Genomic DNA, 20,369 nt, shown 5'->3' with positions numbered 1-20,369 from the left:
AATTAATTATGGGGTGGGTGTGGGGTGCGGTGGCCCCTGTGTCGGTATGGCTGGGTGGCTTCAGGTCGGCACACTCTAACACTTTATTAACACTTATGATTTTCTCTATCACTTTGTATATATTTTTGTATTATTTTAATCACACTTCACCTACATAGCATTATGTACTTCTTATTAACCCTTATTCATCTTCACCTGTGTGCTGACCTGGGGTAGCCAACCTGTGCCGACGTGGTAGGGTCCTGCACCCCGGACCCATACCTAGTATTAGGGACCCCCAGTGATGGAGACGCATTGCCGATCGGCCTGGGGGCATAACCCTATATCTGCAGATATACGCAACTAAGTTCTCCGTATTATGTAATTATTATGTAGTATTATTTTCCACTCAGTGTGCATTAGGGATAACAAAATGTTTTTTTCTTACACAGATTTATTTCTCCCTTTTAGCACCTGAGTGACATCACAATCTGATTGAGCAGCTTGCCAATAAATGTATATTATATTACTCTGTGCATCTGTTAAGATTTTTTTCTTTTACATATACGGCGGGATGTATTGGAGTGCAAGATCACTGGCGGTGCGGGATGCCGGTCATTCTAAGAATTTTTTTTAAAGGGGCGATCACTTACATGCCTTGTAAGTGATTGCCCTTTTAAAAAAACATCAGAGATCAGCCGTCATCCTGCACCTTTGGCAATCTTGGACTCCATTGCATCCCGCCAATAGTTCTGATTTACTAAAATAGAAACAACACTAACCCCTACACAGCAAGACACATGCATATTTGTTCCATAATACAAATGTATTCAAAATGTCTTTATTATAATTTGAAAGCAGAGTAACAGATCAATATTTTTGTGATATCCCTGCTTGAGCACAGTTTGTTAAATCAAATATATTATTTACTAAGTAAGCCACCTGAGCTCAAGTATGTCTATCATTCAAACTTTGACTGTTACAATTCCCTGAGGGCCATGGTTGGGAACACCAGCCCTAAACACTGTAACTGAATGTACCCACAAGTCTTATTTACTAATGTTCAATTTACCCTTTAAAATCTTGGCACACATTACACTGAGCTGAGTGACTGTGAGATGATCACTTTATCCCCATTCCCATGGTGTGTGCAGAGATAATGGTGGCATCCTGGTGCATCAGCTGACAGTATGTGTGACCCATCTATGGTCAGTGCAGGGGGTGATGTATCATCTGCACACTCTGAGGTTAGTTTTTCAGGATTGTATGATGTTTATGGAAACATTGATAGATCGCATGTGTTTTACTATGTATTGTCATCTGCTGCAGATGGTTTCTGTACTGCTCACCTAACTAGAAATAAGACAAACTACACAAATATAACAATAATGATAAATGGTATTTGTTTTTACATATATAGCAGGTTTCTTATGCTAAAGACACTATTACAGTAATAGTAAAATTACCCAAGTAATCATTGTAATGTAAATATTAACTTTTTTGACAGGTCAGTTAAGGAGCAGGATTCCCACTAAGAATATTAGAAGACGTTGTGGAAAGGGACATTGTTCTCTGATCAAGACAACTACAGACATCATTTCTCCTTCCACCTCTGGAGAATTCACAGAAACTATTTTCATTTTCTGGATAGGAGAAACCTTCTACAGCTAATTTGTTTCTTCTAATACATGATGAGTCTCACAGGAGAGAAACCACATCTGTGCTGTGAGTGTGACAAAAGCTTTACCTATAAATCACAACTTCTTATGCATCACAGGAGACACACAGGAGAGAAGCCATTTACATGTTCTGAGTGCAGCAAGTGTTTTACCCAAAAGGAACATCTTGTTAGACATCTGAGGAGTCACACAGGAGAGAAACCACATCTGTGCTCTGAGTGTGACAAACTCTTTACATATAAATCAGAGCTGCTCTCACATCAGAGGAGTCACATAGGAGACAAACCACATCTGTGCTATGAGTGTGAAAAACGCTTTACATATAAATCACATCTTCTCACACATCAGATGAGTCACACAGGAGAGAAACCATTTACATGTTCTGAATGTAGCAAATGTTTTCCCTATAAGTCATATCTTGTTATACATCAGAGGATTCACACAGGAGAGAAGCCATTTATATGCTCTGAGTGCAGCAAGTCTTTTACCAGTAAGTCACAACTTGTTGTGCATCAGAGGATTCACACAGGAGCGAAGCCATTTACATGCTCTGAATGTAGCAAATGTTTTCCCTATAAGTCATATCTTGTTATACATCAGAGGAGTCACACAGGAGAGAAGCCATTTACATGCTCTGAATGTAGCAAGTGTTTCACCCAAAAGGCATCTCTTGTTAATCATCAGAAGATTCACACAGGGGAGAAACCGTTTAGATGCTCTGAATGTAGCAAGTGTTTCACCCAAAAGGCATCTCTTGTTAATCATCAGAGGAGTCACACAGGGGAGAAACCATTTACATGCTCTGAATGTAGCAAGTGTTTTACCCATAAGTCACAGCTTGTTAAACATCAGATGAGTCACACAGAGTTTTACTACAAAGATAATACTTATTAATCACAGAAAGAGTCACTCTGAGGGACTGAATATAGCATGTGTTTTATAAGTAAGGTGTATAACCACATTAGGCGCTCCAGGAGGTCAATTCTTATGACTTTGGCAAGTGGTTTATCTATCTCAATCTTGTCAAAGACTGGATAGCTCTAACAAGTTATGTTTGATGGTGATTTTCCACCTGTGACAGTCTCTGTGTTAGGAACTAGAGCTGCAGTATAAGAACAGACAATGCTGATGGGACTACAATTATTGTTCTCTGTAATATACAGCTGTTTTGCTTATCCAGGTTCTGGGATTTGCAGTAGAAAGGACTTTCTGTCTGGTACAGCGTTCCAGCAGCTCCTCTCAGTCTCTAATATACCTGCTTATTCTTTCCCTCATGCATTGCTATTGCTGTCTCACCGACATCTGTTTCAAATAAAGCCCCATGTATAATATATTAATCATTAAAACATTTGTTAGCTTGCTGACATTAGACATTTGATAGGTGATATCTGGTTTCTACGAGTTATAGTGTATTCTTGCTTTTCACACCATGTTATTTAGGAAATACCAAGTACGGTATATTGTGTACCAAGTTTATAATAAAAATCCTTCACAATTATTTTTTATGACTTAATGACCATGATCAAACAATATCAGTAATTACTGTTTATATTACTAGTAGCTGTTCCTATAATTCATGTAGTTGAATACAAAGTGATCTTTAGAAATGATATATTCTGCAGTCAAAAAACAGAATCGTAAGTATTTAATCATTTTTTACATTCTTCTACATTTTAGATGCTTGTATGTCCTATTTGCATCATTTCGTTTTAGAAGCAAAAATAGGATTTTGGTACCTACCGGTAAATCCTTTTCTCATAGTCCGTAGAGGATGCTGGGGTCCACATTAGTACCATGGGGTATAGACGGGTCCACCAGAAGCCATTGGCACTTTAAGAGTGTGGGCTGGCTCCTCCCTCTATGCCCCTCCTACCAGACTCAGTCTAGAAACTGTGCCCGAGAAGATGACATACTTCGAGAGAAGGACTTAACACAGATAGTGGTGAGATTCATAACAGCTCACACATACAAGGCACGTCAAGACAACTAGCTTGATCTATTCAGCAACAGCTGAAACATTACTTACCAAGTAACAAAGCAGTACTCAACCAAATGAAGTGGTACTGAATCAAATAACAACAGCAGGAAAACGAAACGCTGGGTGGTTGCCCAGCATCCTCTACGGACTACGAGAAAAGAATTTACTGGTAGGTACCAAAATCCTATTTTCTCTTATGTCCTAGAGGATGCTGGGGTCCACATTAGTACCATGGGGATGTACCAAAGCTCCCAGAACGGGAGGGAGGGCGTGGAGGCTCCTGTAGAACTGATTGACTGAACTTCAGATCATCAGAGGCCAAAGTATCAAACTTGTAGAACTTTGCAAACGTGTTCGACCCAGACCAAGTTGCAGCTTGGCAAAGTTGCACTGCCTAAACACCCCGGGCAGCCGCCCAGGAAGACCCCACCTTACGAGTAGAGTGGGCCTTAACAGATTTTGGACACGGCAGTCCTGCCGTAGAATAGACGTGCTGGATAGTGAACCTAATCCAGCGAGAATTAGACTGCTTAGTAGCAGTACACCCAATTTTCTTTGGATCATATAGGACAAACAGAGAGTCTGACTTCCTGTGATGAGAGGTTCTCTTCACATAAATTTTCAGAGCCCTCACGACATCCACTAGCACCACAATAGGTTGGTTGATATGAAATGCCGACACAACCTTTGGAAGGAACTGCTGACAAGTCCGGAGCTCAGCTCTATCCTCATGGAAGATCAAGTAAGGGCTTTTGCATGACAAAGCCCCCAGCTCAGAGACACGCCGAGCCGAAGCTAAGGCCAACAAAGTGACCACCTTCCATGTAAGAAACTGGAGCTCCACCTCCTGTAGAGGCTCAAACCAATCTGACTGGAGAAACCGCAACAGCACGTTAAGGTTCCATGGTGCTGTAGGCGGTACATAGGGAGGTTGGATATGCAGAACTCCCTTCAAAAAGGTCTGAACCTCAGGGAGGGCAGCCAATTGCTTCTGAAAGAAAATGGATAGAGCTGAAATCTGGACCTTCACAGATCCCAACCTCAGCCTCATATCCACTACTGCCTGCAGTAAGAGGAGGAAACGTCCCAGTTGAAATTCCACCGCAGGAAACTTCTTGGACTCACACCAAGAAACATATTTCTTCCAAATAGGATGGTAATGTTTTGACGTTACCCCTTTCCTAGCCTGTATAAGGGTAGGAATGACCTCTTTTGGAATACCCTTCCGAGCAAGAATCAGGCACTCAACTTCCATGCCGTCAAACATAGCCGCGGTAAGTTTTGATAGGTGAATGGCTCCTGCTGTAGCAGGTCCTCCTGAAGAGGAAGGGGCCTCGACTCTTCTTGCAGTAGATTCAGAAGGTCTACACACCAAGCCCTTCTTGGCCAGTCTGGGGCAATGAGAATCGCTTGAACCCTTGTTCTCCTTATGAGCTTTAGGATTCTTGGGATTAGTGGGAGAGGTGGAAACATGTACACTGACTGGAAAACCCACAGAGACACCAGGGCGTCCACTGCCTGTTGGTCCCTCGATCTGGAACAATAACGCCAAAGCTTCTTGTTGAGACGAGAGGCCATCATCTCTATTTGCGGTAGGTCCCAAATATCTGTTACCTCCTTGAACTCCTCCGGATGGAGACCCCACTCTCCCGAATGGAGATCGTGTTTGCTGAGGAAGTCTGCTCCCAGTTGTCTACTCCCGGAATTAAGATGGCCGCCAGCGCAATGCTTTTCCGTCCAGAGGAGTATTCTTGTGACCTCTGACATTGCCGCTCTGCTCTTCATTCTGCCCTGTTGGTTTATGTAAGCCACTGTTGTTATGTTGTCCGACTGTACTTGAATGGCCCTGTTTCTTAGAAGAGGGGCCGCCTGAAGAAGACCGTTGCAGACGGCTCTTAGTTCCAGAATGTTCATGGGCAGGCCAGCTTCCAGGCTTGACCACCATCCTTGGAAGGTCACCCCTTAAGTGACTGCTCCACAGCCCTGGAGGCTCGCATTCATTGTTAGCAGGACCCAGTCCTGAATCCCGAACCTGCGACCTTCCAGGAGGTGAGGCAATTGGAGCCACCAGAGGAGTGAAATCCTTGCCCTTGGCAACAGGCAAATTCTCTGATGCATGTGGAGGTGAGATCCCGACCATTTGTCCAGGAGGTCCAGTTGGAAGGTCCGAGCATGAAACCTTCTGTACTGGAGAGCCTCGTAGGAGGCCACCATTTTTCCCAATAGGCAAATGCATTGATGTACAAGGCATTGGTGATCTAATCCATGGTCCGGGATGTCTTGAAGCCACACCGGACCATGGATTGGATCACCAACGCCTTGTCCCACGGAAGAAAAAAACCCTGCACTTCCATATCCAGGATCATTCCCAGAAATGACAATCTCTGGGTTGGTTCCAAATGTGACTTTGGAAAATTCAGAATCTATCCATGACTCTGGAGCAGCCGCATTGTGAGAACAATGGACTGCAGCAGCTTCTCCCTGGACTATGCCTTTATCAGGAGATCATCCAGAAAAGGAATGATGTTCACACCCTGCTTGCAGAGTAGCATCATCATTTCCGCCATCACCTTGGTAAACACCCTCGGTGCTGTTGAGAGGCCAAATGGCCGGTCCTGGAACTGAAAATGACAGTCCAGCAATGCAAAGCAGAGATAAGCTTGATGCGGCAGCCAGATCGGAATGTGAAGGTACGCATCTTTGATATCCAGTGATAGCAGGAAATCCCCCTCTTCCAGACCTGATATCACCACCCTGAGAGACTCCATATTGAACTTGAACTCCTTTAGAAAGGGGTTCAATGATTTTAGGTTCAGAATGGGCCTGACCGAACCATCCGGTTTCGAATCCACAAAAAGGATCCAATAGTAACCCTTTGTCAACATGTGCGGTGGTACCGGCACAATGACTTGTGCGTCCACCAGCTTTTGGACAGCGTCTTGAAGCACTGTGCTGTCCTCCAACTGAGTCGGTAAGCCCGACTTGAAAAAATTATGAGGGGGGAGACTTTGAAATTCCAGCCTATATCGCTGCGATACCATATCTATCACCCAGGGATTCAGGCCGGACGATACCCAGACATGAGTGAACTGTCTGAGTCTCACTCCCACAGGCCCCACCTCCGGGCCTTCCCATCCACATTCATGCAGAATACTTTGGGGTACCTGAAGCAGGCTTTTGTTCTTGGGAACCTGCAGTGGCAGGCTTCTTGGATTTAACCTTACCTCCCCTGAAGAAGGTATTGGATGATCTGGTCTTTCTGGGCTTGTTAGACCGAAAGGCTTGTTAGACTGAAAGGACTGCGGCGTAGCTGAGGATAAGGATCTCTTCGGAGCAGGTACTGCTGAGGGAAGATACGGAGACTTACCCGCTGTAGCGGTAGATATCCACACATCTAGGGCTTCCCCAAAGAGAGCCTGGCCTGCATAGAGTAGCGACTCCACACTTTTTCTGGATTTCGCATCGGCCGACCGCTGGTGGAGCCACAGTCCCCGACGAGCTGAAACAGGCATGGAAGAAATTCCCGCAGCCATGGAACCCAAGTCTTTCATGGATTCTACCATAAAACCTGCAGAATCATGAATGTTGCGCAAATACAATGCAACGTCATCCCTATCCATCGTATCCAAATCCTCCATTAAGGCAGCCGACCACTTTACTATTGCCTTTGCAATCCATGCACTAGCAATAGTGGGACGTAATATGGCCCCCGAAGCAGTGTACATTGATTTCAGAGTATTATCAATTTTCCTATCTGCCGCCTCCTTTAAGGCGGTAGATCCCGGTACAGGCAAAACCACCTTTTTTGAGAGTCTGGATACAAATGCGTCAACAATCGGCGGGTTTTCCCACTTTCTCCTATCCTCCTCAGGGAAAAGAAAAGCTACCAGAATCCTCTTAGGGATCTGAAACTTCTTTTCAGGGTTCACCCAGGCCTTTTCAAATATAGCATTCAGCTCTTTTGACGCAGGGAAGGTTAGCGAGGCTTTCTTGTTTTCAGTAAAAAAAGCCTCCTCAACCTGCTCAGGTGTGGTATCATTACCATTTAACACATCCCTGATAGCCTCTATCAACAACTGCACCCCCCTTGCAAGAGATGCGGACCCTCGCAAAACATCCCTGTCACCATCTGTAGTGTCAGAATCGGTATCCGTGTCATCTTGTGTTACCTGCACAAGCGCACGTTTGTGGGGGTATATAGCGGTTTGATCCGAGGTACCTGACAAGGGCCATACAGCCACAGAGGACTGCAATACCTGGGTTACAGATTCATTACTGGCAACCCTGTCAGAAATTTAAGAAATCCAAGTCTTGATAGAGGAGAACCACTCTTGTTCCCTTGCTGGAATCTGCGCTAAACCAGTGCTAACCTGATTACATGTAATGGGATCTTCCTGGGAGGATAAATCCTCTGCAGCATATGACACTGTATCCCTGAACATTGCTGCAGGTGACCACCAAACACACCCACAGGTTGTGGTAAGACAGAGTTCCCCCCCAAGAATGGCAAGAGAGAGACAGAGATTGGAGCAAACTCACACCAGCGCTTTATCACAAGGAGAAACCCCTTATCTGCGCTGACTTGTGCTCCTTAATAGGACACACAGTCAATATATCAGCATCCCCTCCCTTCTACAACCCCCTGGTACCATTATACAGTAAGCTGGAGATGCTGTGGAGAGACCAGAATCTTCCTTCAGCTACTGCATGCAGGAAAATAGCGCTGGAAAGCTGCAGGGTCCGCTCTGAGGAGAAGCTCCGCCCCTTTCATGGCACTGTCTTCCCGCTCTTCTGAAGTTTAAACTGGCCTGAGGAGTTGTGCTGGCTGAGATCCCTGGACGCTGACATGCTTGCTGACCAGTGTGAGGGGTAAGTGCTGGCCCAGGGCGCTCCTCACATCGCCGCACAGTGTGCCTCTGGTACTGTCCTGGAGTGCGGTTAATACCGTACTCCATCCCCTGTTTCTGCCATATTCATACCGGCCGGTCGCTTGCTAGGGGTGTCGGTGACTAACTCACCACTTGCTTCAGCTCTGTAAGGTGTCGGTGGCAGGCTGCTGGGGCGAGCGGTTCCCCTGTGGCGGAGACTAATTGGACCTCTCTGGAGCTCAGTGTCCAGTCAGCGGAGTCAGTGGCTCAGAACCCGCAGGGTGGATACTGCTCCCCTTCTTAGTCCCACACTGCAGGGAGGCTGTTGCCAGCAGCCTCCCTGTAAAATAATAAATTCGAACTAAACTTTTTTAGGAAAGCTCAGGAGAGCTCCCCTAGCTGTGACCAGCTCCTCCGGGCACGTTTTCTAAACTGAATCTGGTAGGAGGGGCATAGAGGGAGAAGCCAGCCCACACTCTTAAACTCTTAAAGTGCCAATGGCTCCTTGTGGACCCATCTATACCCCATAGTACTAATGTGGTCCCCAGCATCCTCTAGGACATAAGAGAAATAATGTAAATAGGACGCACAAGCAACTCCTGCTGTTTAAAATGATATGCAGCATGCCCTCGGATGCCAAGAGAAGTCTTGGGCCCTGGTACAGCAACTTCCCAGGGCCCCCCTAGAGGGGGTGTGGCCACAACCTGTTTGTTACATGGCTGCACCTTTTTGAGGGGCATGTTTAGAACATGAGAAGCATCCACTCACAGGAGCATGACATACCTCCCAGCAATTGGGACAAAAGTATTCACTGTTAGGATGGTGGGACAGTCATATAAAAGCTGCATTGGTTGAAGAACGCATCCCCTGCAACGCCATCATTTGTGAAAGTGGGTCCTACATTGGTCCCAAAAGTCAGCCCGACAGCCATTTCAACCACAATACAATAGTTTCCCTCAGGGGCTGATGATGTGGTTGAAATGGCTGTCGGGCTGCTGCTGCTGACAAATGAGTCTTTATGGAAATTACACTGTTTCCAACATTTTTATAACCAACTCGACCAAAACAACACCTCTAAATTCTTTGAGAGTTTTACTTCACAGAAAGGGTAGTGGACAAGTGTAATATCCTCCCATGGGAGGTGGTAGAGGCTAAGACAGAGCAATCTAAACATGCATGGGATAGACATAAGGATATCCTTACAAAGAAATAAGGATCAAATAAGGTTTGAGATAAACCTATGGTAAAAAAAGGGGCAGGCTAGATGGACCAAGTGGTTCTTATCTGCTTTCTAATTCTATGTTTCTATATTTCTAGAGCTGTTGTGTGTCCGACTTACAATATCAGACTCCATTACATTGGCCGAATTGTATACTTAACACGGGCAAAACATCTGTATCTGACTTTTTATTGGGTGATTTACTTTAGAGCAGAAAGCCCCTGAAAAATCCACTTTATGAATGCTAATACATTAGTTGACTTTGCAAAATGTCCGGAGTTTGCGGCTATTGCCACAAACATTGGACATTTTGCCGTTTTCAGCTCCTATTACATCCTTTCCTTAGTTTGGAACAGAGAAGGAAAAGGAAGGACATGATAGAAAACGTCAAATATGTATATCAAGGTTTTTTTCCTTTTTATATATTTATATAGAGCTAAACATAGTACAAAAAGAGAATATGATCTTTTTCCACTGTGGACAGAGAAAGGATATAGGGCAGCCAAATATCAAAGATATTTTGTGCTCTAGATTCGGCATCTAAGGAACATTTGACCCAATCCATATGGTAACCATAAGCAAGTCTGGTGAGAATAAGTGACAGCAAGATAGGGTCAGCCTGGATCCATTTAGACAAGATAGTCTACTTGGCCACAGCTGCTATTTTTGTTAGTAATAATCAATTACCCGCAGTAGGTTTTTGGAAACATAGATGCCCTATAATGATTCCACAAGGCCCAGGGAATAGTCACCGTAAACGGAACATGTATTCACATAAGATTGGACATCAATCCAAAATGAGTGAACAATATCACAGGACCACAGGCAGTGGATGATATCCGCATCTGGCAAATGGCACTTGAAGCAATTAGAGTGATCTGATACACCTGTGATAATGTTGATATTATCTTAAACCATAAAGCTATACCTCTAGATACACTTTTACCTGAATACACGCGCTACACACTTTGTACGCTATTTGCGTACAGAGTCCCGCCGCGCTGAGTGTACAGAGTACGCACAGCGCGTGCACACATACTTGATAACCTTTAAACCTTATTAGTAATACAATGTAATAATATGGTTACACTTTTAACTTTTATGCAGCAAAGCACTGCAATGATGTTATACCTTAAACCTTAAGTAGCGCTGACGGTATAAAGTACCAGCAGTGCGTACACCTTATCAATACTTATAAACCTTATACAGTTAAATATGCTTTAAACCCTAGCAGGGAAATGAGGACACAACACCGATGTGTAGTTGAACCACATGGTTCTAAGGCCACAGTGGATTATTTCAAAAGGTAAAACAGTACAAATTATACACTACAGGCTAACAAGATAAATCTACAACAGAATAATGGCTACAGTCAATGTACATACGTGAGAATGTTCGCAAGCGCAACCTGGCCGGTCCTCCGCTTGTCAGGTAGAAAGCGTTCAGAGTCTTCTGACCGGACAGGCAACAACAGGCTTTTTATACACAACTTCCATATACAATACAATGGTCACTGTAATCCCTTTGTCTATTGGACACTGAGATCCATCTTTACATTACAGGAGAGGTCATAGGTTGATTTGAAAAGGTGGGCGATGTCTTTCTCAACCGCTCTTGTGGGTGGTATCCTCTGGATTCCCGCCGCATACATAATATACAGTAAATACAGTTAATGTCTATATTCTACTTTTGTACATAACTATACGCAGGAACATGCAATCTTTCTCTAACCAATACCGGAATGTTACCCTTAAAATACCCTACAGCTGTATACTAGACATAACCTTATAACCTTCGTCTGTCCCCTCCTATCATGCAAAGGCGAATCCCTTAGTCCTGGAATCATTGAAACTGTTGATAATTGCTGATGTGGTGTAGGGGAACTATGTGTACAAAGTGCACTATTTGGGTTAAATATGTAATGTTCTGATAACCTTCTATGCGCTCACAAACTCCACCGTAAATACCCATACCACGCGCATGATCGCAGAAGCGATCCTACGCAAATTGCGGATATGTGCACGCACGGCGGAATAAGTGCACGCGCAGCGGGCATGTGTATGGGGTTAGTACATGGTGTATGCATTACAATATTTTTCGACTTTGACACCTGTAATATATCACAACTAATACACAGAACCGCGGGAGAGACCATATGCAAATTGCGAATATGTGCACGCACGGCAGAACAAGTACGCGCACAGAGGCCATCTGTGTGTAGTTTGTACGTGATGTATGTACTGCAATATTTTTCGACTTCGACAAATATATCACAGCTTTGGTGTGTTGTAAGCCTTGTGTAGTACTTTGTATTGCATCTCTACAAAATATGAGGATAACAACTGCTTGTTTAACAGTACTGAGGATTAAACTATAGTTTGTTTTGATAGCTCTGGGATAGAGTTTTTCCATATAGCCAAGCAAGTAGTAATACTGGTAAGATCCAACCTCTTCCTACCAGTTCATTTAGTAATGACGTGGAAAATGGACCACCCCTTCGACATTTTATTAAAACATCTAGAGAAGTCAGTTCATCAGAGTTCAGACCGTCACCTGGCCACAGTACATGGGCCTGCATATGTGCGCAAATGTGTGCTAAGAACTTCAATTATACTCCATGTTAATTGTGAGGGTTTATTTAAATTATTTTTACTATCCGTGTTCTTAGTGCTAGGAGTGTGCATCTGCATCTCTCTTCCTCCAGCATAGTATTAGAAGCCTCAGCATGATAGCACATCTTGATATCTTTAGTAATAGGATGTGCAGTCCAGGTCTCCCCCTTTTCCAAGTAGTAATACTGGTAAGATCCAACCTTTTCCTAACCAGTTCACATAGTAATCAAGTGGAAAATGGACCACCCCTTTGACATTGTATTAAGACATCTAGAGAAGTCAGTTTATCAGTTCGTCAGAGTTCAGACAGTAGTTTTATGGTACAGCTATGGACTTTTTAATTGAGAAATTCTTTATTAAACTTTTCTTTGTTTATAGAAACACAAATTCACATCTTCACATTCTTATACAATATAAATATTCATTTAATATATGATACATGTATGCATCAACCACCCCCCAACAAACATGAAAAATATATACTAATTTCTCCCCCGTTCCACCTCTTCTCTTGGCAAGGAGATCTCATTATGTCATAATACATTTTGATAGATTTTCTCTCTCCTGATTTCCCATACTTTCCTTCATCCTAAATTTGCCTTTTTCACTCCATTGGGCATTCTTTTCTATGTCATCATTGATAGACCTTCATTCGATCAGTTTACTTTTACCGGTTATACTTTATATACATCCTTATTCCCCCTTCCTACCCCTCCCCCCTATTCCCCCACCAATATTATTTCATCTTTATTAAGTGTTAAAAAAACATAAGAAACAGTAATACAGCATCACCAGATTACATCTGTTCGATCCAACTATATATATATATATATATATATATATATATAGATAGATATACACACACACACACACACTTTCAGTTCCATGCCGTATACCTCATTGAGGTTCCTTGACTTGACTGTAATTGGTTGACACTGCTATCTTGCTGCATCACCTTGAGAAAGGTCCCGGTTGGGGACCGGTACATCGGAGAGCTTCTTTATTATAATTTTGGGACTGTTTGAGTTTTTTTCACTTTTCTTCACTTTTCTATTAAACTCATATGATTATTGGATGTGAAAGTCTGGAGAGTTGCTCCGGTGCCTCCAGAACACATGCTGCTTTTCCTTGACAAAGGGGTGTGCCAACCCCGAAACGTTGGAGTTCAGGTGTTATTTTGAATACATCATAACTTTTGCATCAAGCCTCTGAGTGCCGCAGTTTTTGTGCTCGTTTCTATCTATCTATCTATCTATCTATCTATCTATCTATCTTTAATTGGTAACCCTATATATTAGGGAATAACTTTTCCCTTTCCCAATTTGTGTCTAAAAACATCTAATATTAATCACTCCACGCACTATGTTGCGGTTATAAAATAGTTTTACCTTTTCTATTCATACTGTCTTCATGCATTTCATAGTGAATTAAGTTTACATTCCTTTTACTTACATGTGCATCCTACATTATTAATTTACTCCTTCATTATAAATTTACCCATGGCATTCCGAAGGCAAACATAAATCTCTCGTGCCTGATTCATTTACCAAAACCCTCCACTTGCCAAATTCTGGAGAGTTGCATGAGAACCAGCCACAAGCAATAATTACTTTAGCCAGTGTAGATAGATAGTCATTATATAACAATAAATCACATATGAATGTATCTCTGCAAAAGCTCCCAAACAAATTATTTGGCCTGGGGTGTACTCCATATACCAAGGTATTTAAATCGAACTGCCCACTGCAAAGGACAAGAAACCTGCTGCATATCCGGGATCTGACCTGAGATAGCAAAGATGATCGACTTATCCCAGTTTATAAGTAAGCCCGAAAACCCCCCAAGTGTATTAAACATTTGTAACATATTTTCTATTGAGTTCTGTGAGTCCTTCAGAAATAAAAGCATATCATTCACGTATAGTGCTATCACATCCTCCCTCTGTCCCAGCCTAATACCACGTATTCCTGGGTCTACTCTTATAAGGCAAGCAAGGGGCTCAATTGCTAATGCAAATAGTGTGGGCATCAATGGACACCCTTGACGCGTGCTCCTAGTCAGGGGGAACAACTCTGACATGTATCCATTAACTGATACCCATGCTGTTGGTAGGGCATACAGCACTTGGTCCCATCTAATAAACCGGGGTTCATATAAAACATTTTCTAATACTGCCCATAAATACCCCCATTCTATTGAGTATTCACTGATAAGACAACTTACCCAGACCTTGCTACATCACCAAACTGCACATGGAAAAACAATGTACGCAAGTTCTGTGTTGTAGATTTCCCTGGCATAAAGCCCATTTGGTCAGGATGGATAATCGTCGATATTACTGAGTTTAGCCGAATTGCTAAGATCTTTGCAATTATCTTAACATCTGTTGTCAAGAGTGAGATAGGTCTATACCAGAGGTTCCTAAATGCGGACCTCAAGGCACCCCAACGGTCCAGGTTTTAAATGTATCCATGCTTGGCCACAGGTGACTTAATTAGCACCTCAGTCTAGAATTTCCACTGCTTCCCGAGACAACGTGAGCAGTACAGTATGTCCCATATAATTTTGGAGCTGTTCTGTATCGTATGAAACCCTGGAAGCATACAATGATGAATAGTAATTCCTCAACACCTCTGCAATTTCACACCTAAAATAACATTCCTGCCCTTAAGGGTTACGAATGCATTGAATAGTACTATTATTGTGATCCTCTCTAGCCAAAAAAGCCAAATTTCTGCTTGAAAATATTGTACATGTCTAGTAAACAATAGCCTACGTCTTGCCTTATCATATAGATAGTATTATCAGCCTCTCTGTACTCCCAACCACGCATCACGATCACTGGGAGATGCAAACATTATACTGTATATTGGGCTTCTAAATATAGCTATGGGCCTGAAAATTGGCAAACAGGAAGGAGAGAACATAAGGCAATAACTCCTTAAGGCTAGATAGGCTGAGGACGGGTGAAAGGTCATCATCTAGTAACTGGTGCACAGAGCTACGGTCATGAAGATGCCAAGTCCTAAAAACCACAGCCACATTACCATCTGAAAATCACAGTAACATACCAGTGGCAGAAACAGAGAGTGGTTATGTGATAAGTACAATCATCTATGAGCATTACGCAGGGCCAAACAAGGTGTATATAACAACAGATTATCCCTCACCTCTACTGGAAGAGAAGAAGCTGACATGTGCAATAAAGCAGCCAGAGAACTAACTGGGATAAATGCCTGGTCAATGGATGGATGGACAAAATTATTAGCATTGCCTTCCCAATCCAATGTATACTGTACCTTCAATTTGATGCCAGAGCATAATATTGAGCATTTGGGAGGTTAATACCACTCAACAACAATGGTTGCTGTAACCTCAATAATGATATCCTGGGACATTTACCGGCCCATATATATTTGGTCAACAACCTATTAATGGACGTGACATCACATTTGGGGGGTCATTCCGAGTTGATCATAGCTATGCTAAATTTAGCATAGCTACGATCAGGCACTCAGACATGCGGGGGGACGCCCAGCATAGGGCTAGTCCACCCCGCATGTCAGCGCTGCACCCCCCCCCCGCCCGCAGAAATACAAAAGCATCACACAGCGGCGATGCTTTTGCATTTCAGGAGTAACTCCCGGCCAGCGCAGGTCCTGTGGCTGGCTGGGGTGAACCTCTTTGCTGCGTGTGATGTCACGCAGCCGCCGCGGCTCACCCCACCCAACGGTCCGGCCACGCTTGCTTTGGCCAGACCATGACCTCAATCAGGCAGAGGCAATTGCTACGGTACAATGGCCTTCGGCCGTCCAGCAGATCCGACCCGATTGCTGTGCTGCGATAAACTGCAGTGAGCGATCTGGTCGGAATGACCCCCTTGGCTAGAAGACAAGGAAGCATCTGGATTGGGTAGAGAAGCCAGGGAAAAGAAGAAAAATAAAGTCTCTTTGTAGATTTATTGCATGTAACGTACACCGAAGATCACAATAAAATTAATTGTGAAGTGAACACATACATAATGATTTCATCTTATATACCTTAATGACAGTATTACATAAACCAATCCAATCAACAGGTCAATCATATACATAGTCCAATTACATTTCAAATATCAGAATATATTATAATTTCTATACTCCCCTTATAGGATACTAGGTAACCACAGTCTATGAAATACTGTACAGCTACAATAACTTCCTTAATTGCTACTAATATCAAAGCTTCTGCAAACATAAAAGAATCACATTTAAAGCAACAGTTTATTTTAAGCAATAGACAAACTGACATCCAGCTTCCATTTTTGTGTATTCACTTATCTATGTAATAATAAATAAATGACGACCACCAACATAAGAGAGCGGTAGGTGATTCCACTTATCAAAATCAGCCAACATTTGAGATATATAATAAGAAAGATTTACTGAATAAAGGTTACGTAGATCACTATGAAATCCTAATCCCAAGTATACCAAATAGTCCTAAACCCAACAGCAAGGGAATGAGGAACCCCACCCCAAGTTAGCAAGCAGCACCAAAGCTTCCATCTTATCAAAATTAACTATAAAACCTGACATTGCCCGAAATTCATTCAGAATGCAGTGAAACTAGGTAGTGCTATTTTTGGATTACTAACCTACAAGAGCAAATCATCCGCAAAAGCTGGCACCTTTTGTCTACATATTACCGAGTAAAATCCCCTCCCAGGTGGCTTCTTTTAAAAAAAAGTATTTATCAATGGATCAAGCGCAAGGTTAAACAACAATGGAGAGAGGGGACAACCCTGACGGATCCCCTTGAACAGTGTTAAAGGAAGAGATGTCAAACCATTAATCATTAAATGCGCCACCAGTTGAGAATATAATATTCTAAATATTCCAAAAAAGCCAGGGCCAAACTGTTGAACATGTAGTAACGGCAGAATATGTAACCAGGAAACACAATCGAAAGACTTGTCAGTGCCACAGCTGACCACAATGTCCTCTTGGTTACCCAATTGCTGAAGATGGTGCATAGCAGCTACTAGCATGCGCACATTGTGTACCAAAGTACGGCCCTTTACAAAACCATTCTGAGCCGGATGCAAAATCGGAGGTAAAATGGTGTGCATGCATTGGGCCCATAATTTGGTAAACAATTTCAGTTCTTGGCTAACAGAGATATAGGCCTATAAGATTGTATCTGGGTGGGGTCCTTATCCAGTTTTGGGAATACAGGTTGAGTCTCCCTTATCCAAAATGCTCGGGACCAGGGGTATTTTGGATATGGGATTTTTCCGTATTTTGGAATAATTGCATACCATAATGATATATCATAGTGATGGGACCTAAATCTAAGCACAGAATGCATTTATGTTGTCACAACTGAGGGCCTGAGCTGACGGGAGGCAGCCTCAGTTGTAGGGGCTGAGATGTACCGGAACCTGGGAGGTTGTATCAGACCCCTGGACATGTAAGTAACATGAATAATAACTGCCCGAAGGCGTGACCACGACAACTTGGATAAAAGTCAATGATGTTTATTATGACAACTCCACAACACAGCAGCAGTAAAAGAAAACGTAAAAGTCAGCAAAGAATAAATACAGTTCCTGGGTACTACAGGATGGCAGGAGCCACAGGGCACTGGTAGTGTGAGATAGTTCTTATGATCTTCTAGATGGAAAGTCCTTACCAGGCCCGACTGTAGCAATGGAGATAACCCAGGATTGTGCCAGCTGGTGTTCCAGGAAAAGCTGGGTTGCTGAAGATAAAACAGCTGCTGTGGATACTGGCTGGAACCAGACTGTTGTTAGCACGGAGTGGATACTGGCTGGAACCAGTTAAATAATAAATGAACTTGGGAGCGATGAAATATGAACTGAAATGTAGAACTTGAGAGCGGAGAAATAATAATACCGGTGGAGAGTGGTAAAGTGTAGAAAGGACACCGGCCCTTTAAGGGAAGCTGTACTCTGCTGGAAGCTGAGCTGGAAGCAGGTAATGTTGTAGCTGGAAACAGATGAATCCACAATGGATTGGAGAGTCAGGTGTCAAAGTCAGAAAAATATCTCTATACACACTGCCATATTTGCACCTCACACTGGTCCGCGCTGCGCATGCGTGCGCTCTCCCGTGAAGGCGCATACCCGCTGTTGCGTGCACCCGCTGGTGCACGGTATGCGTATTTACGGTAAAGTTTGTGTAGCCGTAGCGTGCGACTCAATCGTTACATATTTTTCACAAATAATGTATTTTATAGATCATGGTCCCTTTGATAGATTCTGAAAGTTTGGTTAATATAGAATGTTTATGAACAGAGGAATCCCTCTTTGTTTGATACGAAGGGTCAGATAGGAGTAATACAGTGGTGTTTAATATCCATCGGAAGAATATTTAATTAGAAATATTCCGGTGTTGGTTTGAAGCAGATCAATCGCTCGTGCGAATAGTTATGGACATAAGAAGTTTATGAACATTTACTTTATTTGCACTTTATTACCCATGCGGCGGGAAACCCAGTTTCCCTCCCACCTGAGCAGTTGGAAATAGTCACAGCCCACCTGTATGAATCAACCTATGACCTTTTGTTATAATGCGAAGCCGAATTCCTGTGTCCAATGAACAATGAGATTGTAGGGACCATTGAATTGTATTGTGTGTGGGGCATAAACAGCAGGCCGACCATATCCAACTTCACTCTCTTCAACGGTTCTCATTGCTGATAATCGGGAGCTGGATATCGAGGCGCATGCGATCGTTCCCCTTGTGCGTAAGTTCTCTCCGTAATCATATTGTCTTACTGTGAGCCATTTCTCTCTCTCCCTCTCTTCTCGTTCTCTCGTATTTTTCCTTGATTAGACTTGAATTGTATTGTATTGTATTTCCTGTGTAGTTATCTGGTTAGTTGGTTTATGTTATATTGTAGTGTATGCTTTGTACTGTGATTCCTTTTGCAAGTATAATAGTCATAATACACATAATAGGTTTCGGACCCTAAGCCCAGGTATCTGCGTATTCTTTATAGTGTTAAGTACTCCCTGAGCATCGGTGACACTCAAGCAGCTTTGTAGTTAATCAGGTTACACAAGGTTGCACTTACACTTTGTCTCTACATTAAGGTTTGCTGTGTATTTCATTGCTAAAGGTATAGATATAAAGGTTTAACGTTGTGAGCGTCTGCATCGCTGGTGATCTCCTCGTGGTCCCGAGCGCTGCTACGCTATAGCGAATCATTACGATAAGTCAACAGCCAATAGTCTGCCTGCCTGCGATCACTTGGCCGTGAGTGAACGTGACGCCTGAGCGTCTCGATCACGGCTAAGCGATCGATACGCAACTTGCGTACCCTTACGGTACTTCTTACGTAGATAGCGTACATTGTTCTTAGACCTCATAAAGGGTTATATACACGATAAATATTTAGCTTTATCAATTGGCGGCTCGTCCTGTCCTTCACATATCTGCACTAGGTAGATCAGCAGACATTATCCCTCAGCAAAGGGCGGGAGGTTGTCTCGTAGTGCTGACGGGATAAGCGTCTGCTTCGCTTAGATAAAAGAGTGCTGAAGGAATCCAGGAACCGGAGGTAAGAACAAAACGCTAGTGTCTTTTAAAACTGTTTATTTTTCTGTCTTGCGTACACACGCACGCACACATATATATCTGCATTTCCGTTTCATTTTCGTATATCATTCTCCTGTCTGCCAGTTTTATAGTTGATAAAAAAAGTGCCAAAAGAGATTTGCTGTTATTTCATAGTTTAAGAGTAAAGGTAATATAGTTAAAAGATAGACAAACACACAGTTTTGCCTGGGAGATAAGGCGAAGTCAGTGTGTTGTGTGGTAGATGACCAGGGATCATCTACATTGATAAAAATATAAATTGTGTTACGGTGGATCTTTGCTTTGCGTACACGTGTCCCTAACAAAAGACTTGTGTACGCAATCCAAAGGCGGACGCACGCAGCGTACATTACGCAACGGAGCGTCCGGTTACACCCACGTAGCTCAAGTCACGATAAGTTGATTTTTAACGCAACGCGGTAAGTAACGC

The 20,369-nt window shown here is 43.0% G+C and overlaps 2 protein-coding genes across 2 annotated transcripts in view; one reads left to right on the top strand and one right to left on the bottom strand.

Annotated features, from left to right (window-relative positions):
• Positions 1 to 20,369, bottom strand: part of LOC134934296 (oocyte zinc finger protein XlCOF7.1-like) — a 117,946-nt gene that overhangs the window by 50,084 nt on the left and 47,493 nt on the right. The gene's annotated exons all lie outside the window — the stretch shown is intronic.
• Positions 1,966 to 2,552, top strand: LOC134933480 (gastrula zinc finger protein XlCGF71.1-like). Its single transcript, XM_063928719.1, has one exon. The coding sequence runs from the start codon at positions 2,007 to 2,009 to the stop codon at positions 2,550 to 2,552; it is 546 nt and encodes a 181-aa protein (XP_063784789.1). The 5' UTR covers positions 1,966 to 2,006.

Source organism: Pseudophryne corroboree, chromosome 6 (genome assembly GCF_028390025.1).
Source record: "Pseudophryne corroboree isolate aPseCor3 chromosome 6, aPseCor3.hap2, whole genome shotgun sequence".
NCBI lineage: Eukaryota > Metazoa > Chordata > Amphibia > Anura > Myobatrachidae > Pseudophryne > Pseudophryne corroboree.
Note: the sequence above shows the minus strand (reverse complement) of the source record. Positions and strands in the feature narration are given on the sequence as shown.